At 46.6% G+C, this 27,723-nt stretch overlaps 1 protein-coding gene across 2 annotated transcripts; it reads left to right on the top strand.

Annotated features, from left to right (window-relative positions):
• The first annotated feature begins 17,598 nt into the window (after window positions 1-17,598).
• SLC35C1 (solute carrier family 35 member C1) lies at window positions 17,599-26,061 on the top strand. Of its 2 annotated transcripts, none has more exons than XM_045893842.3 (3): window positions 17,599-17,750; window positions 19,436-19,962; window positions 23,882-26,061. In XM_045893842.3, exons 1-3 carry the CDS (start codon window positions 17,719-17,721, stop codon window positions 24,439-24,441), a joined length of 1,119 nt encoding a protein of 372 aa, XP_045749798.1. In that variant the 5' UTR covers window positions 17,599-17,718; the 3' UTR covers window positions 24,442-26,061. The 2 variants fall into 2 exon arrangements, with proteins under 2 accessions (XP_045749798.1, XP_045749799.1); XM_045893843.3 differs by lacking the exon at window positions 17,599-17,750 and adding an exon at window positions 17,757-18,066.
• The last annotated feature ends 1,662 nt before the right edge of the window (window positions 26,062-27,723 follow it).

The raw sequence follows: 27,723 nt of genomic DNA, 5'->3' as shown, positions 1-27,723 counted from the left end.
GATTTAAACAGATACTCCACTAAAGAAGATATACTGATGGCAAATAAGCATATAAAAAATACTCAGCATCATATGTCATTAGGGAACTGCAAATTTAAATAACAATGAGATACCACAACTACAACAAACTCCAGTAAGAGCAAGAATGTGACTTCCAGAGTTACCACATCATACTATTCAAAATATCCAGTTTTCAACCAAAACAAGTATGAAACATGCAAAGAAACAAGAAACTATGGCCCATTCATAGGAAAATAAGAAATTAATAGAAATAATTACTGAGAAAATCCAACCATTAGAAAAAGACTTTCAGTCAATGGTCTTAAACATGCTCAGACAGCTAACAAAGACCAAGGCAAAGAACAAAGGGAAACCAGAATGATGTATCACAAAAGAGATAATACCAACAAAGAGAGAGAAATTATAAAAAGGAATAAAATAGAAATTTGGAGACTGAAAAAAAATACAATAACTGAGATGAAGAACCCACTAAGAGATTGAAGATTTGAAAAGGCAGAAGAAAAGAATCAACAAGCTTGAAATTATTCAGTCTGAGGAGCAGAAAAAGAAAAGAATCAAGAGAAATGAACAGAGTCTGAGGCCTTTGGGACCCCATCAAGCATATTAATATATGCATGATGGAAGTCCCAAGGAGAAGAGAGAGAGAGAGAAAGGAGCAGAGATATTATTTGAAGAACTAATGGCTGATAACTTTCCAAATTTGATGAAAGACAAGAATTTACAAACCCTAAATTCTCAATGAACTCCAAGCAGGAAAATCAAAGACATCCACATCAAGATATTATAGCCAAGTTGTCAAAAAGCAAAGACAAAGAGAGACTCTTGAAAGCAGCAAAAGAGAAGTGACTCATTACATACAGGGATTCTCAATAAAATTAACAGCTGATTTCTCTTTAGAAACTATGGTGGCCAGAAGGCAGTGCATGACATTTGAGGTACTGAAAAAGAAAACTATCAACCAAGAATTCTTTTTTTCTTTTTTTTTTTTAAGATTCTATTTATTTATTTGACAGAGAGAGAAACAGCGAGAGAGGGAACACAAGCAGGGGGAGTGGGAAAGGGAGAAGCAGACTTCCCGCTGAGCAGGGAGCCCGATGCAGGGCTCGATCCCAGGACCCTGAGATCATGACCTGAGCCGAAGGCAGTCGCTTAACCAACTGAGCCACCCAGGTGCCCCTCAACCAAGAATTCTATATCCAGCAAAACTATCACTCAAAAAATGAAGAAGAAATTAAGACATTCCCAGATAAACAAAAACTGAAAGAGCTCAGGGGCGCCTGGGTGGCTCAGTCATTAAGCGTCTGCCTTCAGCTCAGGTCATGATCCCAGGGTCCTGGGATTGAGCCCCACATTGGGCTCCCTGCTCAACGGGAAGCCTGCTTCTCCCTCTCCCACTCGCCCTGCTTGTGTTCCCTCTCTCGCTGTGTCTCTCTCTATCAAATAAATAAATAAAATCTTAAAAAAAAAAAAAACTGAAAGAGCTCATCATTAGTAGACCTGTCCTAAAATAAATGCTAAAGGGAGTCACTCAGGCTAAAACGAAAGGATACTAGACTAAAATCCATATGAAGAAATTTAAAAACAACAGTAAAAATAGCTACAAAGGTAAATATAAAAGGCAGTATTTCTGCATTTTTCATTCATAATCTCTCTTTTCCTAAAGATTCGAAAGACAAATGTATAAAACAGTAAGTATAAATCTGTGTTAATGGGCACTCAATGTATAAAGATGTAATTAGTGACAATAACAACATAAGGAGAAGGGGATGGATCTATAGAAGAGCAGAGTTTTTTTATACTGTTGAAACTAAATTGGTATTTAGTTTAGATGTTTAGATTTAATGTAGAGTTAATATGATTTTAACTGTAATCCCAAGGGTTAGCACTAAAGAAAAAATCTAAAATATGTACAGAAAAAGAGAAGATAAGGGAACCAAAATAGCACACTAGGAAAAAATTGACTAATTACAAAATAAGGCAATAGTAGAACTGAGGAACAAAAATGACATAAAACATATAGAAAAACAGCAAAATGACAGAAGTCTTTCCCTCCTGTAATTACTTTAATGTAAATAGATTAAGTTCTCCAATTAAAAAGCAAATGTAACTCCACTGGCAAAACAGATACACACACACGCACACACATTATCCAACTATATTCTATGAGAGACTCACTTTATTTTTTTAATTTTTATTTAAATTCAGTTTAGTTAACATACACTGTATTATTAGTTTCAGGAGCAGAATTTAGTGATTCATCAGTTGCATACAACACCCCATGCTCATTACATCAAGTGTCCTCCTTAATGCCCATCCCTCAATTACTCCAACTGTGCCACCCAGCAACCCTCAGTTTGTTTCCTATAGTTAAGAGGAGAAACTCACTTTGGATCCAAAGACAGAAATAGATTGAAAATAAAAAGTTGGAAAAAGATATCCCCTGCAAATAGTAACTAAAATACAACTGGGGTGGCTATATTAACATTACACAAAATAGACTTTAAGACAAAAACTCTTACAAGTGACAAAGAAGGACTTTATATATTGATAAAAGAGTCAATCCATCATGAAGATATGGCAGTTATAAACTTATATGTATCTAACAACAGGGACCCAAATGTATGAAGCAAAACTGAGTGGATTAAAGGGAGAAACTGTTGTATTAGTCTGCTCAGGCAACTATAACAAAATGCCCCAGATTGTATGGCTTAAACCAAGGAAATTTATTTCTCACAATAATGGAGGCTGGGAAGTCCAAGATCAAGGCGCCAGCAAAGTAGGTTTCATTCTGAGGCCTCTTCTTGGGGCTCATAGGCAGCTGCCATCTCATTATATGTTCCCATGATCTCTGTGTGCATGCACAGAGAGAGCTCTCTGATGTCCCTTCTTAAAAAGGACATTAATCCTACCAGATCAGGGCCTTACCCTTATCACCTTATTTAAACTCTATTACTTCCTTAGGGGTCCCATCTTCAAATACAGCCATACTGGGGAGGGTTTCAAAATATGGATTTGGAGGGGAAGACACAAACATTCAGTCCATAATATCAGTTCTAGAATAATAGTCGGAGACTTCAACATCCCACTATCAGAAATGGATAGATCAAAAAAAAAAACAGAAATGGATAGAGCAACTAGACAGAGATCAATAAGGAAATCAATACCTATCCAACACTATATACCAACTAGGTATAACCGAATTATGTAGAATACTCCACCGAACAACTGCAGAAATTGAAACATATGTCCCCACAAAAACTTGAACACAAGCATTCACAGAAGCCTTATTTATAATATCAGGAACTGGAAACAACACAATGTGCGTTCACTGATGAGTGGACAAATAAAATGTGCTATATCCATACATTGAAATATTATTCAGCCTCTGATGGTTAACTCTATGTCAATTTGACTGGCCACAAAGTGTCCAGATTAGACATTATTTCTAGTGGTTTCTGTGAGGGTGTTTCCAAATGAGATTAGCCTTTGAATTGGCAGACTCAGTAAAGTAGATCGCCCTCCCCAGTGTGGATGGGCATCATCTAATCCATTGAGGGTATACAACAAAAGATGGAGAAAGGAGGAATTTGCCCCCTTTTCTAAGTTTCTGTTACTGAAGCATAGAGTCATATCATGTTATATTATTTGCACAACATAGTGATTGGAAAATTCTATACATTATGTAATGTTTACCATGATAAGTGTAGTTACCATCCATCACCATACAACATTATTACAATATTATTGACTATTATTTCCTATGTTGTAATTTTCCTCTGTGACTTATTTATTATATAACTGGTAGTCTGTACTTCTTAATTCCATTCATCTATTTTGCTCATCCCCCCACCCCCCACCTCTGGCAACCACCAGTTTGTTCTTTATATTTATGAGTCTGTTTGCTTGTTTGTTTGTTCATTTGTTTTGTTTTTTAGATTCCACATATAGGTAAAATCATATGGCTTCTCTCTTTTTCTGACTTATTTCACTTACCCTCTAGGTCCACCCATGTTGTCACAAACGGCAAGATCTCATTTTTTTATGGCTAAGTAATATTCCTCTGTGTATATTTGTGTGTGTGTGTGTGTGTGTATTACATCTTTTTTATCCATTCAACTATTGATGGACACTTAGGTTGCTTCCATATCTTGGCTATTGTAAATAATGGGCTGCAATGAACATACCGGTGCATACATCTTTTTGAATTAGCATTTTTGTTTTCTTTGGGTAAACGCCCAGCGGTGGAATTACTGGATTTTATGGTATTTTTAATTTTTTTAGGAATCTCCATACCATACATTTCCACAGTCATCTTCCGCTCTCAGACTGGGATTTTAATTTCTTTGATTCTCTGATTCTCAGGCCTTCACATTCAGATTGAATTACACCACCAGCTTTTCTGGGTCACCAGCTTGCAGATGGCAAATCATGGGATTTCTCAGCCTCCACGATGAACCAATTCCTCATAATAAATCTCCTTCCATATATACATATACATATATACACACATAGACATATATATATCCTATTGGTTCTGTTTCTCTGGGGGATTCTGACTAATACACAGCCATAAAAAAGAAAATGAAGTACTGATACATGCTACGAAATGAATAAACTTTGAAGACATTATGTTCAATAAAAGAAGCCAATCACAAAAGACCACATATTGTATGAATCCATTTATATGAAATGCCCAGAATAGGCAAGTCAATACAGACAGAAGGTGGATTATTGTCTGCTTACGACTGAGGGGGTTGGGGAAAATGAGGAGTGACTATTAAGGGATGTGGGGGACTCTTGCTGGGGTGATGAAAATAATCTAAAATGACCATATTGATGGTTGCACAACCCTGTGAATATATGAAAAACCATTGAATTGTACACTCTAAGTGGGTAAATGGTATGGTGTGTGATTTATATCTCAATAATGCTGTTTTTTAAAAGCTATTAAAGCTTATAAGTGAGTCAAGCAAGGTTGCAGAATACAAGATCAATATACAAAAATCAATTGTGTTCTAGATACAGAAATAAATAAGCAAAAATTGAGTTTTTTTAAAGTACCATTTACAATAGTAACAAAAAACCTGAAACAATCAGAGACAAATTTAAAAAACATGCGCAAGGCCTCTATGCTAAAAACAATAAAACATTGATGAGACCAAGACCTAAATAAATGAAAAGATATATGATGTTCACAGATCAAAAGACTTAGAATTGTTAAGATGCAGTTCACCCCAGACTGATCTATGTATTGAATACAATCTGAATAAAACCCCAGCAAAAAAAATTTTTTTTTTTTTTTTAGAAATTGACAAGCTGAAGTCAAACTCAGTGTTTGCAGATGACACGATACTTTATGTGGAAAACCCAAAAGACTCCACCCCAAAATTGCTGGAGCTCACATAGGAATTCAGCAAAGTGGCAGGATATAAAATCAATGCACAGAAATCAGTTGCATTTCTATACACAAACAATGAGACAGAAGAAAGAGAAATTAAGGAGTCGATCCCATTTACAATTGCACCCAAAACCATAAGATACCTAGGAATAAATCTAACCAAGAGGCAAAGGATCTGTACTCAGAAAACTATAGAACACTCATGAAAGAAATTGAGGAAGACACAAAGAAATGGAAAAACGTTCCATGCTCATGGATTGGAAGAACAAATATTGTTAAAATGTCTATGCTACCTAGAGCAATCTACATATTCAATGCAATCCCTATCAAAATACCATCAACTTTTTCCACAGAATGGGAACAAATAATCCTAAAATTTGTATGGAACCAGAAAAGACTGCAAATAGCCAAAGGAATGTTGAAAAAGAAAACCAAAACTACTGGCATCACAATTCCGGACTTCAAGCTCTATTACAAAGCTGTAATCATCAAGACACTGGCACAAAAACAGACACATAGATCAATGGAACAGAATAGAGAGCCCAGAAATGGACCCTCAACTCTATGGTCAACTAATCTTCAACAAAGCAGGAAAGAATATCCAAGAAAAAAGACAGTCTCTTCAACAAATGGTGTTGGGAAAATGGGACAGCCACATGCAGAAAAATGAACCTGGATCATTTCCTTACACCACAGACAAAAATAGACTCAAAATGGATGAAAGACCTAAATGTGAGACAGGAATCCACCAAAATCCTAGAGAAGAACACAGGCAGCGACCTGTCAACCTTGGACAAAGTAACTTTTTCCAAGACACGCCTCTAAAGGCAAGGGAAACAAAAACAAAAATAAACTATTGGGACTTCATCAAGATAAAAAGCTTCTGCACAGCAAAGGAGACAATCAACAAAACTAAAAGGCAACCTACAGAATGGGAGAAGATATTTGCAAATTACTTTACAGATACAGGGCTTGTATCCAAGATCTATAAAGACCCTCTCAAACTCAACACCCAAAGAACAAATAATCCAATCAAGAAATGGGCAGAAGACATGAACAGGTATTTCTGCAAAGAAGACATCCAAATGGCCAACAGACACATGAAAAAGTGCTCAACGTCGCTCAGCATCAGGGAAATCCAAATCAAAACCTCAATGAGATACCACCTCACACCAGTCAGAATGGCTAAAATTAACAAGTCAGGAAACGGCAGATGTTGGCAAGGATGCGGAGAAAGAGGAACCCTCCTACACTGTTGGTGGGAGTGCAAGCTGGTGCAGCCACTCTGGAAAACAGTATGGAGGTTCCTTAAAAAGTTGAAAATAGAGCTACCCTAGGACCCAGCAATTTGCACTACTGAGTATTTACCTCAAAGATACAAATGTAGTGATCCGAAGGGACACTTGCACCTCCAATGTCTATAGCAGCAATGTCCGCAATAGCCAAACTATGGAAAGAGCCCAGATGTCCAACAACAAATGAATGGATAAAGAAGATGTGGTATAAATATACAATGGGATGTTACGCAGCCATCAGAAAATGAAATCTTGCCATTTGCAACGACGTAGATGTAACTAGAGAGTATTATGCTAAGCGAAATAAGTCAATCAGAGAAAGACAATTATCATGCGATCTCACTGATAGGTGGAATTTAAGAAACAAAACAGAGGATCATAGGGGAAGAGAAGAAAAAATAAAACATGACAAAACCAGAGAGCGAGACAAACCTTAAGAGACTCTTAATCATAGGTAACAAACTGAGGGTTGCTGGAGGGGAGGGGGGTGGAGGGATAGGGTAACTGGGTGATGGACATTAAAGAAGGCATGTGATGTAATGAGCACTGGGTGTTATATAAGACTAATAAATCACAGACCTGTATCTCTGAAACCAATAATACATTATATGTTCGTTAAAAAAAAAAAAAAAGAAATTGGCAAGGTGATTCTAAAATTTATATGAGAGGGCGCCTGGGTGGCTCAGTTGGTTGGGCGACTGCCTTCGGCTCAGGTCATGATCCTGGAGTCCCAGAATCGAGTCCCGCATCGGGCTCCTTGCTCGCGAGGAGTCTGCTTCTCCCTCTGACCCTCCCCACCTCATGCTTTCTCTCTCTCTCTCAAATAAATAAATAGAATCTTTAAAATTTATATGAGAAAGTAAAGGATGTAGGCTAATCAAGCATTGTTTAAAAAGGAGTCAAAATTAGAGGGTTCACAGTATCTGACTTTAAGATTTAAGATAAAGCTACAGAAATAAGGTTTATGTTATTTATTATAAACATAATAAATTATTATTAATTATGGTGAAAGGATAACCCCCTCCAAACTGGAGACAACCCAGAAGTCCATCAATGTGACTGTCTGATTAAATTATGGCACACAGTAAAAGGAACCAACGGATACAAACAACATGGAGAAATCTTAAAAGCATTATGCTAAGTGGAAGTCAGACACAAATGGTTATTTACTCTATGATTTCATTTGTATGACATTCTGGAAAAAAACCAAAATGATAGGGACAGATATCAGTTCACTAATGACCAGAAGGAACTTTCTGGGATGATAGAACTGTTCTCTATCTTGATTATTGTGGTAGTTACCCAAGTGTATACATCTGTCAAATTCATAGGGCCATACACGTAAAATGATACCTTTTCCCGAACGTAACGTACACCTCCCTAAACCCAACTTTAGAGAAATTCTGTATTATCCACAGGAATTCAACTTTGTACCATTGACAGTTATATCACTCTCCCTATTATACGCTGCACATTTGCTACACTAAGTAGCCTCAGTTTTCAACTGAGCTTAATGGAAGGGCAAGATATTTGTATTTATAAAAGAGGGGGATACCCCCTTATTTTTAACCACCTTCCATCTTCCTTCACACTTTTTATATTCTTTATCATGTCTGAATGGAAATTAATTTATCAATGATTGTATTGTACTTGATAGTAGAATTTTTCTTGAAAATTTTGAGGTGGCAAAACAGCCGTTTTGATTTTTTTTTTTTTTTTAAGATTTTATGTATTTGACAGAGACAGTGAGAGAAGGAACACAAGCAGGGGGAGTGGGAGAGGGAGAAGCAGGCTTCCCGCGGAGCAGAGAGCGCGATGCGGGGCTCCATCCCGGGACCCTGAGATCATGACCTGAGCCGAAGGCAGTCGCTTAACCAACTGAGCCACCCAGGCGCCCCAGCCGTTTTGATTTTAACTGATAACACAAAATATGAATAATTCCCAAATTGACATTTTCTTGAAAGATTGATAGTCTAAACGGAATTAAATAACTACAAATTAAATATAGTTCTTAGAAGTTACTTTATTTAATGTTAAAAATGCTATTCTGCCAAACAATTCCATAAAGATTGGAATTATGAAAGATAATTGAAACTCTATTATTCTGCCTACTACTCTTACTTAAATTTGTATAAACATTTACTGGTTCCAAAAGAATAAAAGGTTCCTAAAGTTATCTAGCTAATACATTCTCTCTTAACATGCATATGAGTCTATTTTCTTATCAGTCTATTTTCCTACTTATTTAAATATTTGAAACTTAGCAATTATTTCACATAAAATTAACATCTTTCAATTATCATTCGTCATGGTACTATTTTACCCTAGAATGATACATATGTGTACTCACATACTGATCGAAATAATTTCAATATATAAAGCACAATAGATTTTTCAGTTTGAGTTACTTCTAAAATGCTTACCTATGTTTGAAAATGTTCAAATATTAATAATAAATTCAAATGACCTGCCTTGTTTGTATTCCTGATGTAATTACACTGGTTACATATGATGTCTGTCTCCTAATCACAGAAACATCGATCGTGCACAATCTCCCAGATCTCAGGCACGACACCGAAATAGGCATTCAACTAGTTGACCTTCCAAAGGCAGAAGCCCTGATCCAAGAGGAGAGCCTGGCTGAGTGGGAAGGCTGAAACCAAACTTGGGTGCGTGCTGACTTACCACGCTTCTCATCTGGACTGGGATGACTCTCACAGGAAGTCAGCAGGGCAGTTGGCTCCCCAGCATGCAGAAACAGCTCTACAGCCCGGCAGCAAACGTTTATTGAATGCCACCATGTGCCGAGCTCCGTGCTAGGCACCAGGGATACGGTGGCAAACGAGAGAGTCTGGTTGGAGAGAGAGAAGTAACCTGTTACACTGCAGGTGCAGGATAGACGTGGTTGCATCCTGGCCCCAATGTATGCCATCAGCATGCCAGCATAAGGTGTCCCATAAATCCTATGAGCTGAAGAGTGAGCCCAACAGAGGGGAGGGGGTGAAGGAAGGGCTCCTACACAAAGACCATTTAGAAGATGTTTGTTAAATAAACCAATTTCAAATTCCAAGGTAGCCACACCAGCCCACTTCACCACTGCTATGTACCCCCTGTTGGGTTTAGAGCAAAGACCCAAAGAAAGAAGCCGACCTTGACTACCTCCGCCTGCTGGCAGCCTCTGCAAACACGTCAGTATTTACACATTCTGGTCTACACTTCCTGCTGCCCTGCCCTTTTCTTTCTCCACCCTGCTCTTGGAACCCCAGCACTTGGGGAGAAATGGAGTTCTGGAAACTAGATTTATTCCCTGGAGCTGGCTGGTTCTCACCCTGACCCTTCTTGGACAGAAGGAAATGCCCACAGTAGCACCCAGGGTTCTCTGACTGCAAGCAACAAATACGGACGCCAGCCAATGTATGTAAAAAAGGCATTGGAAGAGCTCAGGGTTGCTCGCAGAACCGAGGAAAAAGCAGCATGGGGTTGGGAAGGACCAGCAAGCAGGGCAGCTCTGGGGCAGGAAACGGTGAACAGGCTTTCTGCCATGGCTGCCACCGTAAATCAGCTGCAACCAATTTTAGGTCTCGTGGTGGTGGTGGTAGCTGTTGTTTCCATTTCAAATGAAGAAGAAAATCATCCATGGGTTCATCGGCCTGGCCTGCGTCGTGTACCCACACCCCTTTGGCTGGAGGAAAGCAAGCTTGTGAACTGATGGCCCCCCAAAGACTGCAAAAGCCGGTGGGGGTGGGGGGTGCACTCCTAAAGTGAGCCTGGTACGTTCTTTTTTTTTTTTTTTTTTTAAGATTTTATTTATTTATTTGACAGAGAGAGAGGCAGCGAGAGAGGGAACACAAGCAAGGGGAGTGTGAAAGGGAGAAGCAGGCTTCCTGCCGAGCAGGGAGCCTGATGTGGGGCTCGATCCCAGGACCCTGGGATCAGGGCCTGAGCCCAAGGCAGACGCTTAACGACTGAGCCACCCAGGCGCCCCAGAGCCTGGGACGTTCTTACCCAAAAAGAGAATCATTGCCTTCTGTGTGTACTCTCTTCACCTCTCATGGACAGAGGGAAGCAGCAAGAGTACATTATCAGGAAGATCTAATTTAACTGGAGGGTCCCCTGTGGACGCCAGGTCTGCACAGTCCTGCAGGACAAGAAGCTCGCCAGGTTTAAGGGTGAGTGTGGGAGAGCCCTGAACAAAGCGGAACCACAGGAGCCAAGGAGGGAAGAGGTCCATGCAACTGTCCCGATACTCTGTCCCCCATCCAATCCTGGCCCCTCACAGTGCACATTGGTCACTTGCCAGCATCCATCCCTCTTCTTCTGGCAATACCTCCTAAATTTCAGTCCCAGAGCCACCCTCTCCCCACCCTTACACCACCTCTGCCGGCTCGAGGGGTGGAGCCTGCGATGAATGAAGAGCTTAAGCCAGAGGCTGGGTTTATCCAACTGAACACAATGATCAGTCAAGGGTGATTATAGGACCTGAGCCAAACCAATTAGAGTAAACCTCAAGGCTTCTGAGAAACGGTGAATTCTTTTTTTCCCACTGGACTAAAATACCTGAATGTCGGGGAAAATGGGAAATCTCTGTACCTTTTGCTCAATTTTGCTGTGAACCTAAAACTGCTCTTAAAAATAGTCTATTTGGGCACCTGGGTGGCTCAGTCAGTTAAGCGTCTGCCTTTGGCTCAGGTCATGATCCCAGGGTCCTGGGATCAAGTCGAGTGTCAGGCTCCTTGCTCAGCAGGGAGCCTGTTTCTCCCTCTCCCTCTGCCCCTCCCCCCTGCTCCTGCGTGCGTGCTCTCTCTCAAATAGGTAAATAAAATCTTTTTAAAAATAGTCTATTTTAAAACAGACAAATAAACAACAACAACAAAACTCTGAATGCTGTAAGGTCTGGGATGCTTGAAGCCATTTTGCCATCACATGGAGCCTGAGAAGATACGATCTCACTGATATGAGGAATTCTTAATCGCAGGAAACAAACTGAGGGTTGCTGGAGTGGGGGGTGGGGTGGGAGGGATGGGGTGACTGGGTGATAGACACTGGGGAGGGTATGTGCTCTGGTAAGCGCTGTGAATTGTGCAAGACTGTTGAATCTCAGATCTGTACCTCTGAAACAAATAATGCAATATATGTTAAGGAAAAAAAAAAAAGAACAAGGTAGCGGGAGGGGAAGAATGAAGCAGGGGAAATCGGAGGGGTAGACGAACCATGAGAGACGATGGACTCTGAAAAACAAACAGGGTTCTGGAGGGGAGGGGGGTGGGAGGATGGGTTAGCCTGGTGGTGGGTATTGAGGAGGGCACATTCTGCATGGAGCACTGGGTGTTATGCACAAACAATGAATCATGGAACACTTCATCTAAAACTAATGATGTAATGTATGGGGATTAACATAAGAATTAAAAAAAAAAAGTTAAAAAAAAAAAAGAAGAAGAAGAAGAAAGCCAAAGGGCCCAGACCAGGATCTATTTGATGACATTTTTTGAGCTGCTTGGTCAAGCTGCACTTTCTAAAGCCAGGACTCCCCCTGGACTTTCCAATGACCTGAGCCAGTAAATTCTATTTTGCCTCAACAAGCTCTCCCCTGCTACTCCATATACCATCTGGGATGAGAATCAGAGCCTTTTACCTTTGAGACCAGGGTCACTCCCTAGGCCCAGGGACCCAGGAGACCAACTGGAAAACCTAGGCTCAGGATGAGCTGAGTTCATGCAACAGGACGAACTTTAGCTCAGCAAACTGGCCTGGGTTCAAATCTGGCCCTCACCTCCTCCCTGGGTGGCCTTGGGCTAGTGACTCAACATCCCTGGGTCTCAATTTCCTCATCTGTAAAATAGGGGTGATAATGAGACTGCCCCTCATAGCGTCATGGCAAGGACTGGCATGTTGCATATAAAACATCGGGCCTGAAACCACCCTCCAACATGTGTTAGCTGTTAGTAAAACATCCTCTGCCAAGAAGGACTGACAGTGGTTCTCAATCCCCACAGATAAACTGCTAATCTGGAGGAGACAGCAAGCCTGCTCGTAGATTACCCAGATGCATATTACAGGGGCTTTAGAGAGTAACACCTTTGGCTACTCTAGATCTCACAGAAACAGAAAGGCCTGCACAGTCCAAAGCTAGGTGCTTTCCAGAAGCCAGACCAGGGGGAAAAAGGTGATGTCTCTGGTAAACATTTTTTGTTAAAGAGCAGCTAGCTCTTTGCTAATCCTCTGCAGTTTTCCCACTCTGTTCCCATGTGGGGACCTCCTTTTTGTTGAAAAGCCCTCATCCCTGGCCATGCACCCCATGCTTTGGAATTTACCTATCCTGATATTGGCTCTTCTGCTCCTCATCCTTCTCCAGCAAATGGGCCCTGCCTTTAGAATTCTCCACCCACCGCCAGCTTTGCAGCTTGGCTTCACTCCCTGATAATTGTATCCCCTACATTGCTGGCTCAGACGCAGTGCCAGCCAATCCCAAGCCTTCCCGGAACCTTACACATGAGTTCCAGCAACAATGAATTACCCATTAGAGCATATTGCAGTTGGGACTATGGTTGCCTGCCAGAGACAGAATACCATGCTGCAATGGCTTGCTCTGATAGGGGTTTATTCATCTCCTACAATAATATGCAGCCAAGAGCTGGGATGACAGCTCATCTCCACGCTTCTCCTCTGCCATCCTTAGCTTTCTTCCTCAGATCTTTTGTCTCATGGTTACAAGATAGCTGCCGCCCTTCCAGACCTCAGGTATGCATTAAAGACAGAACATATGGGGTGCCTGGGTGGCTAGGTGGGTTAAGCGTCTGCCTTCAGCTCAGGTCATGATCCCAGGGTCCTGGGATCAAGCCCCACATGGGGCTCTCTGCTCAGCAGGGAGTCTGCTTCTCCCTGTCACTCTCCCTCTGTGCTTTCCCTTTCTCTCTCTCAAATAAATAAATAAAATCTTAAAACACACACACACACACATAGCATATAAGAAAAAGAGGCAACAAAGACTATACTTATATCCAAAAATCAAAGCTTTCCCAGAAATCCCCAGCTTATGACTCACGGGCTAAAAGTATGTCACATGGTCACATCCAGCTACAAGGGAGTCTGAGAAGGAGGTATTCTTAGGGGGAAACACTGACATACACATAAAATATGGGTAATGTTAGTAAGGAAAAAGGATAAAGTAATATAGGGTAAAACAGGGGTCAGCAAACTATAAGCAGTGAACCACATCTGGTCCATGGCCTATCTTTATAAATAAAGTTTTATTGAAACACAGCTGCACCCATTTGTTTACAACACTACAGCAGCAGTGTTGACTAGTTACTACAGAGACTGTATGGCTCACAGAGTCTAAAATATTTACTTTCTGGTCATTTACAGAAGAAGTTTGCCAGCTCATAGGGTAGACAATTAATAGCATCTACCACAAGTACCAGCAAAGGAAAGACCTAATATTTTTTTCTGGAAAGAATATATTATTTTCAAAGGAACATTCCAATCTTCATAAGAAAAATCAGATATGGAAAGAATCCAAATGTCCATCGAGAGATGAATGGACAACAAAAATGTGGTTGTATATACAATGGAATATCACTCAGCCATCAAAAAGAATGAAATTTTGGGGCACCTGGGTGGCTCAGTCATTAAATGTCTGCCTTCGGCTCAGGTCATGATCCCAGGGTCCTGGGATCGAGCCCCACATCAGGCTCCCTGCTCCACAGGAAGCCTTCTTCTCCCTCTCCCACAAACCCCCTTGTGTTCCTTCTCTCGCTGTGTCTCTGTCAAATAAATAAATAAAATCTTAAAAAAAAAAAAAAGAAATTTTGCCATTTGCAATGATGTGAATAGAACTAAACGGTATTATGCTAAGCAAAATAAGTCAGAGAAAGACAATTATTATATGATTTCACTCCAATATGGAATTTAAGAAACAAAACAGATGAACATAGGAGAAGGGAAGGAAAAATAAAATAAGATAAAAACAGAAAGGGAGGCAAACCATAAGAGACTCTTAACTACAGGGAACAAACTGAGGGTTGCTGGAGGGGAGGTGGGGGGGCATTGGGAGGTGCGGTAATTGGGTGATGGGCATAAAGGAGGGCACATGATGTAATGAGCACTGGGTGTTATATGCAACTCATGAATCACTAAATTCTACCCCAGAAATTAATAATACATTATATGTCAAGTTGAATTTAAATTTAAAAAAATTTTTTTTAAAAATCAGAACACTTTTTGCTCTGCTTACTTTTATTTTACAATTTAGTATTAATTTTTCATTTTGAATTACCTATAGGATAAATGAGGAGCCTCATAAACTTTCAGGGCTTAGGGACAATAAAGGTCTTAAATTGGCCTTGATTTTTCAAGCACTTCTTCTGGTGGTCTGACTTCCATTCATTCCACAAATAGGTACTGAGCATCTACTATGGCAGGTGTGTGCCAGGTCCTGGATAAAAACAAGATGGATGAATAGATGGATGAATAAATGGATGGATGGATGGATAGACAGGTAGGTATAGATGATAGATAGATAGATAGATAGATAGATAGATAGATAGATAGATAGATAGATAAACTGAGATAGAGCAAGAAAGAGAGTCAGAGGTCATTGTAATTATGTCATGCCTTCTCAATTTTGCCTAGAGAATATGTACATAAGAAGAAGGAAATATAGACTACAGTGGGTATGTGACTAAAGGCAAAGCTGCTATATCAGAGATCCCTTTATAACTGCACAGTACATAAAGAACATAAGTTGACCTCCCTCTCATTTAACAGTTTCAATGTAGGCAGTCCACACTGGCAAGTGTCTCTGCTCCACACAATCAGGGACCCTGGCTCTTTCCATCATATTGCTCACAGAGCCCCTAAGATATTCACCTTGCCTGCATGGTCACAGCTAGGCTATAGACACATTTAGGTCCCAGGTTATGAGAAGAGGAGACAAGAGCATGGAAGGCACACACCTGAAGTCATAGGGCCCAGACCTGGAAAGTAGCATCTATCACCTCCTTTTACCATCCATTAAGTCACATGGTTCACCTCCCCACAAGGGAGGCTGGGAAATGTAGTCTCTGGCTGGGCAACCACATGACCAGCTACCATCCAATTTTCTTGGACGAATGGGAGAATGAATTTTGGTAGACAACTGGTAGTGTCCGCCACACAAAGTAGGCTCATGAGTTCTTGTTGAACTCAGGGGTGAGAGAGTTGACATCTGTGTGTTCCCAGAAATTCTCAGGCCCTACTGGTACAGATCCACTGTCCCCTACCCCTGGGAGGTTAGTTCCGGTCACTCTGTCTGGTAGAGATTGCCTTCTGACGTCATTAGTGGCTCCCTGCCAAGGCAAGAATAGAACTCCACCCATAAGGGGCCCTCCTTCCTGGATTCTTACATCATTCCACCTGTCACGTTGATGACCTTATGTTCTGCTTCACACCAAGTTCACACACTGGGTAATTACTCTTGACAAGACCTAAAACCTCACCCATGATGAACGGTTTAGAAAATTAAGAATCCTTAAGAAAAATTCAAAAGCAAATCAACTGTGCAAAGTGCACACCTCCCGAGGCCCTAGACCCCTAAGAAACACACCCCTCCCCCCTTTCCCTCATGAGGAACAAAAAGGATTGGAATCTGGGAAACTTGCCCTACTGGCCTATTACAACCCTAATGCAGGAGACTGAAGCTAATGGTGGAATTTCAGGTAAAATGTAAGGAAGAGGAGAGATTAGAGACAGGGATACATTTTGGTCACCTGGGCTGCGGAGAGCCCAGGCTATGCCCCACATACCCAGCATGGACTGTCCCTGGTCTCTCTCAGTGAAGAGCATCTGACCTATATACAGAATGCATTTCTTCCCTAGGGCCTCAAAGTGGTAGCACATTCATCAGATAAATTAATTCTGTTAATGTGCCAAGGAGAAGGGCCCTTCCAGGAAACCAGAGCCTCTCGCAGACCAGTTTGCCCTGTTTGTCATTAAATTATTTGTCATAGTGAGACATCAGGACTAAGAGAGAAGAGCAGAGAGGACTTGATTGCTCTTAACACAATGAAACCCACAGCCTTCAAAGTCTGGCCCTGGGATGAGACCCTCCAAGTAGAATTCCGATGACCAGTTCAGTCCCTTTCAGTCCTTCGGTCCCCAAAGGGTAATCTGATCCCAAAGATGATGAGGTGACCAGATGGCAATCTCCACCAGGAGACCAGCCCATAACTAGGAAGCAGGAAGTCCCATCTCTGGAGGAAGGGGGAGTAGTGGGGGACCCAGGGAGCAAGGGCCAGAGGCCTGATGATGGAAGAGAATAGGCCTGGGGCAAAGCTCACTCTGGGGCATTTGCCCCTGCCTTGGGGCTGCTGGAAGGTGCTTATTTCCCTGGAATGCTTCCGGTTCCGCATAGCCCACCAAGGGCTGTGTTAAATTGGGCCCAGGTTTTATGCAGTTAGCATGTGAGACTTTAAATGTACTCCACAGGTTTTACCCCCTTATGGAAAGTTTCAGATGTACACAAAAGTAAAATGACTCTTATAAAATTATCAACATTGTGCCTATCTTGTTTTACCTATCCATCCATCTCTTTTTTTTCCCTCTTTAATATTCTGAGTATTTTAAAGCAAATCTAACACATCTCACCTGTACATTAAATGGTACTAATTAAATGGTGTTTGAAATACTACAAACAGATGGTAGTCCCTACTTTCAACCATACCAGCCAGAGTAATGAGCAAGGAAGTTGGGGCCCTCTGGTATAGTCCTGCTGGCCCCCTCCTTTTTACAACAAAGAGAACTCAGAAGTGAGCCGCCCAACGTTGGTGCCAGAACAAGAACCAGGGAGAAGTGGGCCCTCCAGGCTGCCTGGTGAGTGACGGACCCTGGCTGGTGCCGGACTTCCCAGGCCCGGTTCCTGGAAGATGGCAGAGAACCTTCGGCTTACTACCCGCAGGAAGCGGTTCCCGCGCGCACTTCTGGAAGCGCAGGCGGGGCTCGAGGCGCGGGGCACGCGGCGGGCCAGGGATGAAGCCGGGTCCAGGGACGTGCAAGCGGCGGTAATTGGAGTGGGGTATCCCGGGCGGGCCCGGCCGGGGTACTGGGCTTCGGATGGCCTTGGAAACGGGAGGAGGCTTGCTCCCACGACAGGAGGGACAACCCGGGGCCGAGGTCAGGCTGGGCCCGGGGTCGTCCAGCCGCCGCCTCCGGGCGCCACGTGGGGAGCAGGCTGGCGAGGTTGGCTTGGCGCCCACGCCCCGGGCTGGGAGCAGGAAGTCGTCTCCAGCGGGCGCGGCCCTACGCGCGGTGCTGCAGGTGCGGCGCGGCAGGTGCAGCGCTCGGCAGCGCGGGCGGGAGGCCAGTGCGTTAGAGGAGGTGAGCGCGGGGTCGCCATCGAGGCCCGGGAACGCCAGCCCTGGGGCCAGAGCTAGCGGCTGGGCCCGGCTTGGGGAAGGGGTTTTTTAGAAGGGGGAGGGAGCCGGGGGTGTGTTGCCTTGAGGCTCGCACGCATATGGCTGTTCTCAAATGGGGCGGGGGGAGATCGCGCAGAGTGATTGAAGTCCTGAAGGGATGTTGTGGCCTCGGCCCTCAAGGAGCGCCACGGGGGGAAGGGGGGTGGCTCAGACTTGGAAGAGGGATGGGGGAAGTGAAAGTGGGGGAAAGGAAGGGAATGCGACAAGGGAGAGTGAGCTGGGGCTAGTAGAGGGATGGGGGGCTGGTAGGGGTTCTCTAGACGCCCAGGGACTCTAGGCGCTGCCGAGGCAATGGGGGTGCGGTCGGGCCCGAGATGGGGGAAGGGGACGGTGGACCTGCTGGTGAGCGGAGTCGGGAAGGGGGCGGTAGTTAGCTTCTGGTGGAGACGGAGCTGGGGTTGGGGAGGGCTTTCAGGAAGGGGGACGAGGCTCAAGCACCTATAGGAACCTTCCGCAGAGGCCGATCGCCCCCCGCCCCCCATCCCCGAGCGGGGAGTGCACAGGAGCCGAGAGGCGGTTGGTGGGCCGGACGCGAACCTGACTCTGAAGGCTGTTTCTCGCGGGCTGTGGCTTTAAGGCTGACGCCGGGCGCGCGGGCCCTTTAAGGAGGGGTCGGGGGCGTGTCAGGAAATGAGTCCAGGGCCCGCCTCGCGGGGGGCGCGGCCTCGGATGTCCGGAGGCTCCGGGGCTGAACCCGAGCTGGGGCTCCAGAAGGCGGCGCGCTGCGGGCTCGGGCTGGCCCGGCCTCTTCCTGCGTCCTTCGGACCCCGCCCTGAGCACCTCTGACCTTCCCTGCACCCCTCTTTCCAAACGCCCCCGCACGCCCTCCCTCCATTCAGCTTCCTGCATGCCTCCCCTTTCTCCCTGCAGCCGCCCAGGCCTCCCTCGCTCTTCCTCACGCTATCCTCTGCCCTGCTCCAGCACCTTCGCCCTGCCTTCCTCCCCCTCCCTCTTCTTCCTTCCTTCCCTCTCCCCTCCCTTCTTCCTGAGACCCATCCCTCCCAGGCACCAGCCCCTTCTTCCCTGACAGGTCTTCTGTCTAACCTTAGCCTCTTCCTCACCCCTCCCCGTGTCTTGTCTCATGAGCCCCCTCAGAGTGGGAGCAGGTTGTGGGGCTCCCCCCAAAACAGAACCTCTGGGTGGGGAGGCCTCTAGGCCACCCCCCATGTGACAGTTGAGGGCTGCGGCTTGCAGAAAGCAGACAGGAGCGAACTGCCCTGTACTCGAGTTCTGGCTGTAGGGTGACCCAGTTCCTCCGCTACCATGAACAGGGCCCCTCTGAAGCGGTCCCGGATCCTGCACATGGCACTGATGGGGGCCTCCGACCCCTCGGGAGAGGCAGAGGCCAGCAAGGAGAAGCCCTTCCTGCTGCGGGCTCTGCAGATCACACTGGTGGTGTCGCTCTACTGGGCCACCTCCATCTCCATGGTGTTCCTTAACAAGTACCTGCTGGACAGCCCCTCCCTACAGCTGGACACCCCCATCTTCGTCACCTTCTACCAGTGCCTGGTGACCACCCTGCTGTGCAAGAGCCTCAGCACCCTGGCCGCCCTCTGCCCTGGCGCCATGGACTTTCCCTCCCTGCGCCTGGACCTTAAGGTGGCCCGCAGTGTCCTGCCCCTGTCCGTGGTCTTCATCGGCATGATCACCTTCAACAACCTCTGCCTCAAGTATGTCGGGGTGGCCTTCTACAATGTGGGCCGCTCACTCACCACCGTCTTCAATGTGCTGCTTTCCTACTTGCTGCTCAAGCAGACCACCTCCTTCTATGCCTTGCTCACCTGCGGCATCATCATCGGTGAGTGGCCAGCCAGGGCCACGGGGAGTGGGGAGGCATGGGGGAGCCAAAACCCCAAAGAGCAACCCTGCCAAGCATCTTTGGACTTTATCTGTCCCGGTTCCCTTGCCCAAAGTCATGTGAGGAAGAGCCTGGGACCCAGAGAGCATAAGCTTCCTGAGGTCGCCAGCAAGTTAGGGGCCCAGCCAGGGCCCCTCATAACAAGATGGGATTATAAGCTACATCTCACAGAGGGGAAAAAAACCAAGGTAGAGAGAAGTCCAGTAATTTGTTGACGATCACACAGCTAATAAGTGGCAGAGCTGGGATCTGATCTCAAGCAGTCTGGCTCCATATGTTAACCACTGTATTGCTTCTCAAGAGTTCAAGTGCCCTGACTCCCCATCCAGTGCTATTTCCAGAGGAGAATACATCTTGTAATAAGTATACCATCACCCTCTGACTTTGCAGGCTCGTAGTAATGGCTAAGAGAATAGAGAGGAATAAGCTTTGAGAAATTTTAGCTGTCTTCCCACACTTGACCCTTAGAAAGGAAGAATTATCTATGGGGACATTGTGCAGATCATTCACACATAGCATCTCCTTTGTTCCCCAGAGGTCCCCTGAGTGGTAGCATCACCCTCATCAACTCCAGACAAACAAGGAAACTGAAGCTCAGGGAGGTTAAGTTACTTACCCAGGGCCACGCAGCTAGGAAGTATCCAGGCGGTGGCACAAACCCAGATTGGCCAGACTCCCAGGCCTATGCTTTTTTTTTTTTTTTTTAAGATTTTATTTATTTATTTGAGACAGAGAGAATGAGAGAGACAGAGAGCACATGAGAGGGGGGAGGGTCAGAGGGAGAAGCAGGCTCCCTGCCGAGCAGGGAGCCCGATGCGGGACTCCATCCCGGGACTCCAGGATCATGACCTGAGCCGAAGGCAGTCGCTTAACCAACTGAGCCACCCAGGCGCCCCCCAGGCCTATGCTTTTAACCCCTCTACTCTGTTCTTGTGCCCTAGAAATTGTGTGTGCACTGGCTGACCACATGTGTCTATTTCAATTTAAGTTCATTCAAATGCAGCGACATTTTTAAAATTCAGTTCTTCAGTTGCAGGTGTTATAACCTGAATCTGTAGCCACGTTTCTTTTTTTTTTTAAAGATTTTATTTATTTATTCATGAAAGACAGAGAGAGAGAGGGAGGCAGAGGGAGAAGCAGGCTCCCAAGGAGCAGGGAGCCTGATGCGGGACTCGATTCCAGGATGCTGGGATCATGACCTGAGCCGAAGGCAGACGCTTAACCATCTGAGCCACCCAGGAGCCCCGTGTAGCCACGTTTCAAGCGCTCAATAGCCACATGGGGCCAGTAGCTACTGTATTGGGCAGAGCAGATGATAGAACATTTCCATCATCACAGAATGGTTTTTTGCAGCATTCTGGGTAAGGGAGCGCCCACTTCCCTCAGAATCCTCCCAGTGCTCTGTCATTCAGGAATGTGGTCTTTCTTCTAACCTGTTTTTCCTGGGGCTGTAAAGTTTGTGTTGATTGACCTACGTATTCTTTGCTGGTGTCTCAGAGTCCAGCCGAGGCACATTGTTGCCACCCGTCCTAGAAAATGTCACTCTCATCAAGCAACTGCTGGATCTCAGACTCCTCAGTCCAGCCCCAAGATGGGAGAGGGGAGAAGGCTGAGGTTAGAACAGAAGGAGCTGCCGAGACCCCTGGCAGATTTTCAGAGCCCCCCACCCCCCCACCCCGTCCCTCCAGAGCTGATGCAGAGTCCCAGGCCTCACTTAGCCAAATGCCCCAGGAATCTCCATTTGAGCCCTGCAGACCAGCAGGAGGTGGGGGAGGGAGGGGGAGAGCGGGGAACCTGGGGTGTAGGGGGGGACAGTTTGCATACAGAAAGGTGAAGTCACTGGGGAAACTAGGCCCAGATCCTAAAAGTAATCAAAGTAGCTGATGGTGTGATGGCTCCTGAGAAAGGGCATTTTCTGGCCATACTGATGGCCCCAGGCCCGGCCCCCTCTCGGTTGGGCTTCCCCTTAAGATGGGTCTCCAGTGACTATTCCTGGGCCCCTGCAGCTTTCATAGTACCTTTCAGAGCTCCTTCTGGGTGCGAGCCCCTCTCGGATGCAGAACCTTGTGGTGGGCGCCCCTTCTGAAATTGGAAAGTAAGGAGCAGGAGGACGGAGGGTGCTCTGGCCAACCCTCCACACCCCCAGAGCAGGTGTACAGGTAGCTGTTTGCCAAGGCTCTGCCAGGAAAGAGAATACCGTGCGTGAGTGTACGTAGTAGATGCTTTATCTCCTTCAACCCTCAAAGGCACCTCCCGAACAACCTCCACTCCCGTGGTCGCTCAGTCAGTCAACAAACACTAACTGCCGGCCAGGCACATGACAGAGACCATGCCAAACTTTGGGGAGACGAATTTGGCAAAGGTGGACGGGGCGCCTGTGCTCCTGAAGGGCATGGTGGTGGTGCCTGGTGGTGAGTTCTGCTGCCGGGGGTAAGGCTGTGATGGGGGTGTAGAAGAGAACCTGGGGGTGGTGGAGAGGAAGACGGGGTTGGGAATGGGGTAATCCAAGCAGGCGTTCTGGAGGAAGTACTAGATGGGTATAAAGAAGGGGTGAGGAGAGAATGTTCTAGACAGAAAAAAGTACCTGTGCGTTTCTTCCTGTTCGAGCCAGAGCAGGACTCCCCAGACAGGAGGCTGCCCAAGTTAAATGAGTCTGGAAGGTTTCCTGAGGGTAGTAGGCGAGGAAGGGCTTTAAGCCAGGGCAGGACTTGAGCAGATCTATCTGTACTTTAGGAAGATCATTCTGGTTGCAAGGTGGGAAGTAGTTTGGTTGGAATGAGAGGGTCAAGAAAGTGACCCAGGTCTCTACAGATGAAGGAAATGGGAGCTCAGAAGAGTTTAGGCAACTTTCCTCAGGCCACCCAGCCTCTCAATGGCAGAAACTGATTAGAGCCCACATCTCTCTGACACCAAGATTCAGGCCCTGCCTCCTCAGAAGGTGGGGTCTCGCTAAAGAGATGGTGTAGTCGTCCCCAAGGGCAGGTGCCTAACAGCCTAGGGCAGGCAAGGGGTCTTGCAGGGAATCCCAGGCAGGATGAGGCCTGGGGGAGGTCTGGGGACTTGGGGTCTGGAGAGGCCGACTTTGATCTTGAAGCATGAGTAGAATCTCCCAGAAAGGAGGAGGAGGGTGTTTCTGGTGCAGGACATGAACAAGGACACTGAGTCCCAGCGTGAGAAGCAGGGAGACAAGAGAGAGAACTCGGGACAATTGTGGGACAGAGACAGGCAAGGGTGCGGGAAGCCCAGTGTGCCAGGCGGAAGAGTGTAGTCTTGATGGGGGGCAATGGGGAGCCATGGAGGCTCTGTGAGCAGGAGGTGACACAGACTGAGTGTCCGAAAGAGTGGACTGTCTCCAAAGACCTCAGGCCACAAGTAATTCTACCTCATTACAGGCTGCCATTCTACAGACAAGGAAGCCAAGGCTCTGGGACCTTAAGTCACTTGCCCAGAGTCACCTTAGCCACCAAGCACTCGGCCCTTTGGAGCTCATTTCCAGCATAACTTTCCAGATGCCTCAGGCCAGCGTAGTTGCGGATTATGGGTTCTCAGAGCACACTGCACTGTTTTATGGCCCTCATTACAGTTGTAATTAAATAATTGGGAAATGAATTGTTTTAATGTCTTCCTCCTCTGCTAGAATGTAAGCTCTGGAGAAAGGGTTCGTGTCCTGGGCCACTTCCCAGCCCTTGCACGGTGCTTTGCATGTCATAGAGCGCTTGGACATATCTATTGCAGAGAGGCAGGGAGGGATGGGAGGGTGAGGACTGCATTACACTCTGTGAACTCTGGTGGCAAAATTCTCTGTCCTCCTTCCTCCCCGTCCTCATCTCTCATGCCCCTCCCCTCCCCCCGCCTGCAGGTGGCTTCTGGCTTGGTGTGGACCAGGAGGGGGCAGAGGGTACACTGTCTTGGACAGGCACCCTCTTTGGCGTGCTGGCCAGCCTCTGTGTCTCGCTCAACGCCATCTACACCAAGAAGGTGCTCCCGGCAGTGGATGGCAGCATCTGGCGCCTGACCTTCTACAACAATGTCAACGCCTGCGTCCTCTTCCTGCCCCTGCTCCTGCTGCTGGGGGAGCTGCAGGCCCTCCGTGACTTTTCCCAGCTGGGCAGCGCCCACTTCTGGGGCATGATGACGCTGGGCGGCCTGTTCGGCTTTGCCATCGGCTACGTGACCGGTCTACAGATCAAGTTCACCAGCCCCCTGACCCATAACGTGTCCGGCACAGCCAAAGCCTGTGCCCAGACCGTGTTGGCGGTGCTCTACTACGAGGAGACCAAGAGCTTCCTCTGGTGGACAAGCAACATGATGGTGCTGGGGGGCTCCTCTGCCTATACCTGGGTCCGGGGCTGGGAGATGAAGAAGATTCAGGAGGAGCCCAGCCCCAAGGAGGATGAGAAGAGCAGCATGGGGGTGTGAGCTCCTCTGGGGACCTGGGGATGCCCCAGTCAGGGAGAAGGCCCGGGGTAGGGCCAGAATAGCCATGAAGACATCTCTCTGGACCCTGAGAAGGTGATCTGGAGGGGGTATTGTTTACAAACCTGATCACAGTCTGGTGGTTAAAATGGAACCAGTGTTGTCAAGGGATGTCAGAAAGTTGCCAGACCTATCTCAACCCCCTGTCCTGTTTCTGGGTTTTGTCCTCCTCTAGGGAGGAGGGACCCCATGGGAACAGCCAGTTAGGTTCTCTGGAAGAACACTTGCTTTCAGGGAGGCATCACCCTGTCCCCCTTCCAGGGCCTTCTACCTCCACATGACCTTTGGAGTTGGGGACAGTCCACGACCTTTAAGAGACAGCAGTAAGTCTTCACTTATACTCAGGGGAGATGGGGGTGCGACCCCACCACAGGTCAACTAACGGGATTTGGGAAACCTCACATGTCTGGGTCCCAAGACAGGCAGTGAAGCTTTGATCCCCCAAGTCAGCCTTCCTCTAGAGGAAAGTGTGGGCGGGGCTGAGGGAGAAAACAGACAAGTGTTCCCTCTTCTCTGCGTCCAGACCAGCAGGCCCCATGAAAGGGCACAGAGGATCATTTGTCCCCAACCCTGGCCCTGGCACCCCCAGGGACTTCTGGGAGCTGGCCTGGGAATCGGGTACCTCATGGGAAAGCGCCCTTTTCCCACCATCTGCACCCTATGTTCCCAGCTTTTGAACACAGGGAAACCACACAGCTTGTAGAGGTTACGCAGGGTCATTAACACCCATCCCAATCCCTGACACTGGGAAGTGTCATTCCTCCCCTCCTGAGGAGCACCTGGCCCAGGTGAGACCTCCTGGAGGTGGAGCCAGGTAGCCTTCCCCACTCTGCCTTTTCAGAGCTGCATCCCCCAGGGGGCTGATGGAGCAAGGGTCCTGGCCCCAAGCCTCCCACCTCAGCGGTGCTGTGCCATCCCCAGAGCCCGATCCCTGCGCAGGTGTTGTAACCTGGCTCTGATGAAGGTGATAAACTAACACTTAACGTTTCTTCCCTGAGGTCCGGGCTGAGAGAAGCTTCTCCTCCCCACCCCCCTGCCCCGTGGCCTCCGGACGGCCTTCACAACCCCTGTCCCTCCTGTTGCGAATTCTGTTCCATCTCCTTGGGGTAATGCCCTAATGTTTTTAGCCCCCACAGGGAAAGGTTGGGGAAGGGTGATCTAATTCATGGTGGGTGGTTTCTAAGGAAGTGAGGAGGGCCTGATGCCCTGAATGGAGTGTGGATTTCACTAAAAATGGGAGTAAGACGTAGTGTAAACCCTGGCCGTTGGGGTTCTTTTCTTTTCTGCAAAGCAAGTGCCTGACTTAGCTCTGAGGGCTGAGGCATCCACGTCAGAGATTGCCAGCCACAGGACGGGACAAGGAGCCAGGCCACTTCCCCCACCGGAGGTCTCTTGGTTTTTAAGATCTTGGTTGATTTCAGTAACTGATCATTTGGAAGGCTCGTTTTGTTTTTGTTTTGTTTCCTCTCTTCCTAACACTTTAAATTTCTACTCTTATGTTTTGAATTCACCAATAAAGAGTGAGCCCGCAAAACCTTCAACCCCAATAAAAGCAGAACCCCAGGCCTGTGTGTGCTCTCTCATTCTCTCTCCCTCTCCCCACCACACACATTGCCCCCCCCCCCGCAACATCGCTGTGTGGCCCCAGGTGGGCTGTGTAGTTTCCAGATCCCGTAAGTAATAAACCTTTATTTTTTCCAAGTTTCCTGATGGTGATTGCCGAAGGGTGTCTTGCAATCATAAGAACCACAGTGTAGGTGGCAGGATTGCATGATTGCCCTTGCAATTAACCAAGGGGAATGCCCTTGTTACCTGCGACCTGCTTACCAACCACCCGAGTCAGGTGGGTGACACTATCTGGAAAAGGAACTCGGCTTGCAGGGGGTCTGTCACCCCGCTGTGGGCTTTCTCATATTGCCTCTGTGGCATGTGGCCTGCGGTAGCCCCACCCGAAAGTTCGAGGCTGCCATGATTATCCAATGATCTCCCCAGAGCAGCATGATCAAGGCCACGTGGTCTAATGAGACAATTAGACCACTAATTACAAAGGCTTTAACTGACTATTAATGCGCATAAGGGTCTTATAGACTCAAGGCCAAGGAGAGCTAAGGAGGGTGGGTTGGATAGCAAGGCTATCGTCACTACCTAAAAAAAAAAAAAAAAACGCATCTATAAATGTCCTCAACATCTGGTTCCAATGCCTCCTAAGAGCCCTGAGGAGGTACACCAACCAGCTCCCTGACAAATGCAGACCCTCATGGGTGCTAGGTGTCATTCTAGGTGTTACTCGGTGCCATGCATACCAACAAGCCAAGACTCAGCGATTGGGCTCCAGAGGCCTGGGGGCTTTTCCCAAAGACCCGGTGTACATTGTGCTAGTTAGTGGAGGCAGATCCTAATCCTGGAGAGGTCTCGGGACACCCTGGAAAGGAAAGTGGCCATCTACGAAGAGGGTTCACTGTGACATCATCCAAAATTGTCCAGTAACAACAAATAAGGTTAAGGTAATAGGATAAAAACAAGAAACAGAGGGTGCCTAGGTGGCTCAGTCACTTAAGTGTCTGCCTTGAGCTCAGGTCATGATCTCAGGGTCCTGGGATCGAGTCCCGCATCGGGCTCCCTGCTCAGCAGAGAGTCTGCTTCTCCCTCTACCCCTCCCCCTGCTTGTGATCTCTCTCTCTCTCTCTCTCACGCGTGCTCTCTCTCAAATAAATAAAATCTTTAAAAAAAAAAAAAAAAGCAGAAACTGAGACCAAAAACTATACCCGAACTGAAATTCAAACCTTCCCTAAGGATTTTATGCACAAGGAGATAGGGGAAATAATCAGCTATTGTGGGTTTTCTTATTCGTTTGGAATAGGCTCTGAATTGTTACAGCTGCCAAAAGGTGTCAACTGCCTAATTATCTCTAAAAACCCCCAAATCCATAACTTTCTTAAAGATCCATCTTGGCGGTATGCTTGGAAGAGACCCCACAGATCTTGAGCCCCCTTGGCTTTCCCCTGAACTGGGCAGAACTAAAAGCTCACCTCTCAAGGCATCCCTGCACCAAAGGGAAAGTTGGCAGGGTTATCAGGGCCTCCAGTGAGGAGGAAGAGGGAAATGGGAAGGCATAAGCCCCTAAAGCCACCCATATTTGTAGCAGGGCCCTCCTTCTCACTTGGATGGTGATTGCCTGGCACTGTGCTCCATCCTTCCATCACAGTGATCACTGCTAAGGTTCAC

The sequence above is a fragment of the Mirounga angustirostris genome, unplaced genomic scaffold (assembly GCF_029215605.1).
Source record: "Mirounga angustirostris isolate CCGP_5_RB_7025 unplaced genomic scaffold, mMirAng1.0.hap1 SCAF_13, whole genome shotgun sequence".
In the NCBI taxonomy this organism is placed as follows: domain Eukaryota; kingdom Metazoa; phylum Chordata; class Mammalia; order Carnivora; family Phocidae; genus Mirounga; species Mirounga angustirostris.
Note: the sequence above shows the minus strand (reverse complement) of the source record. Positions and strands in the feature narration are given on the sequence as shown.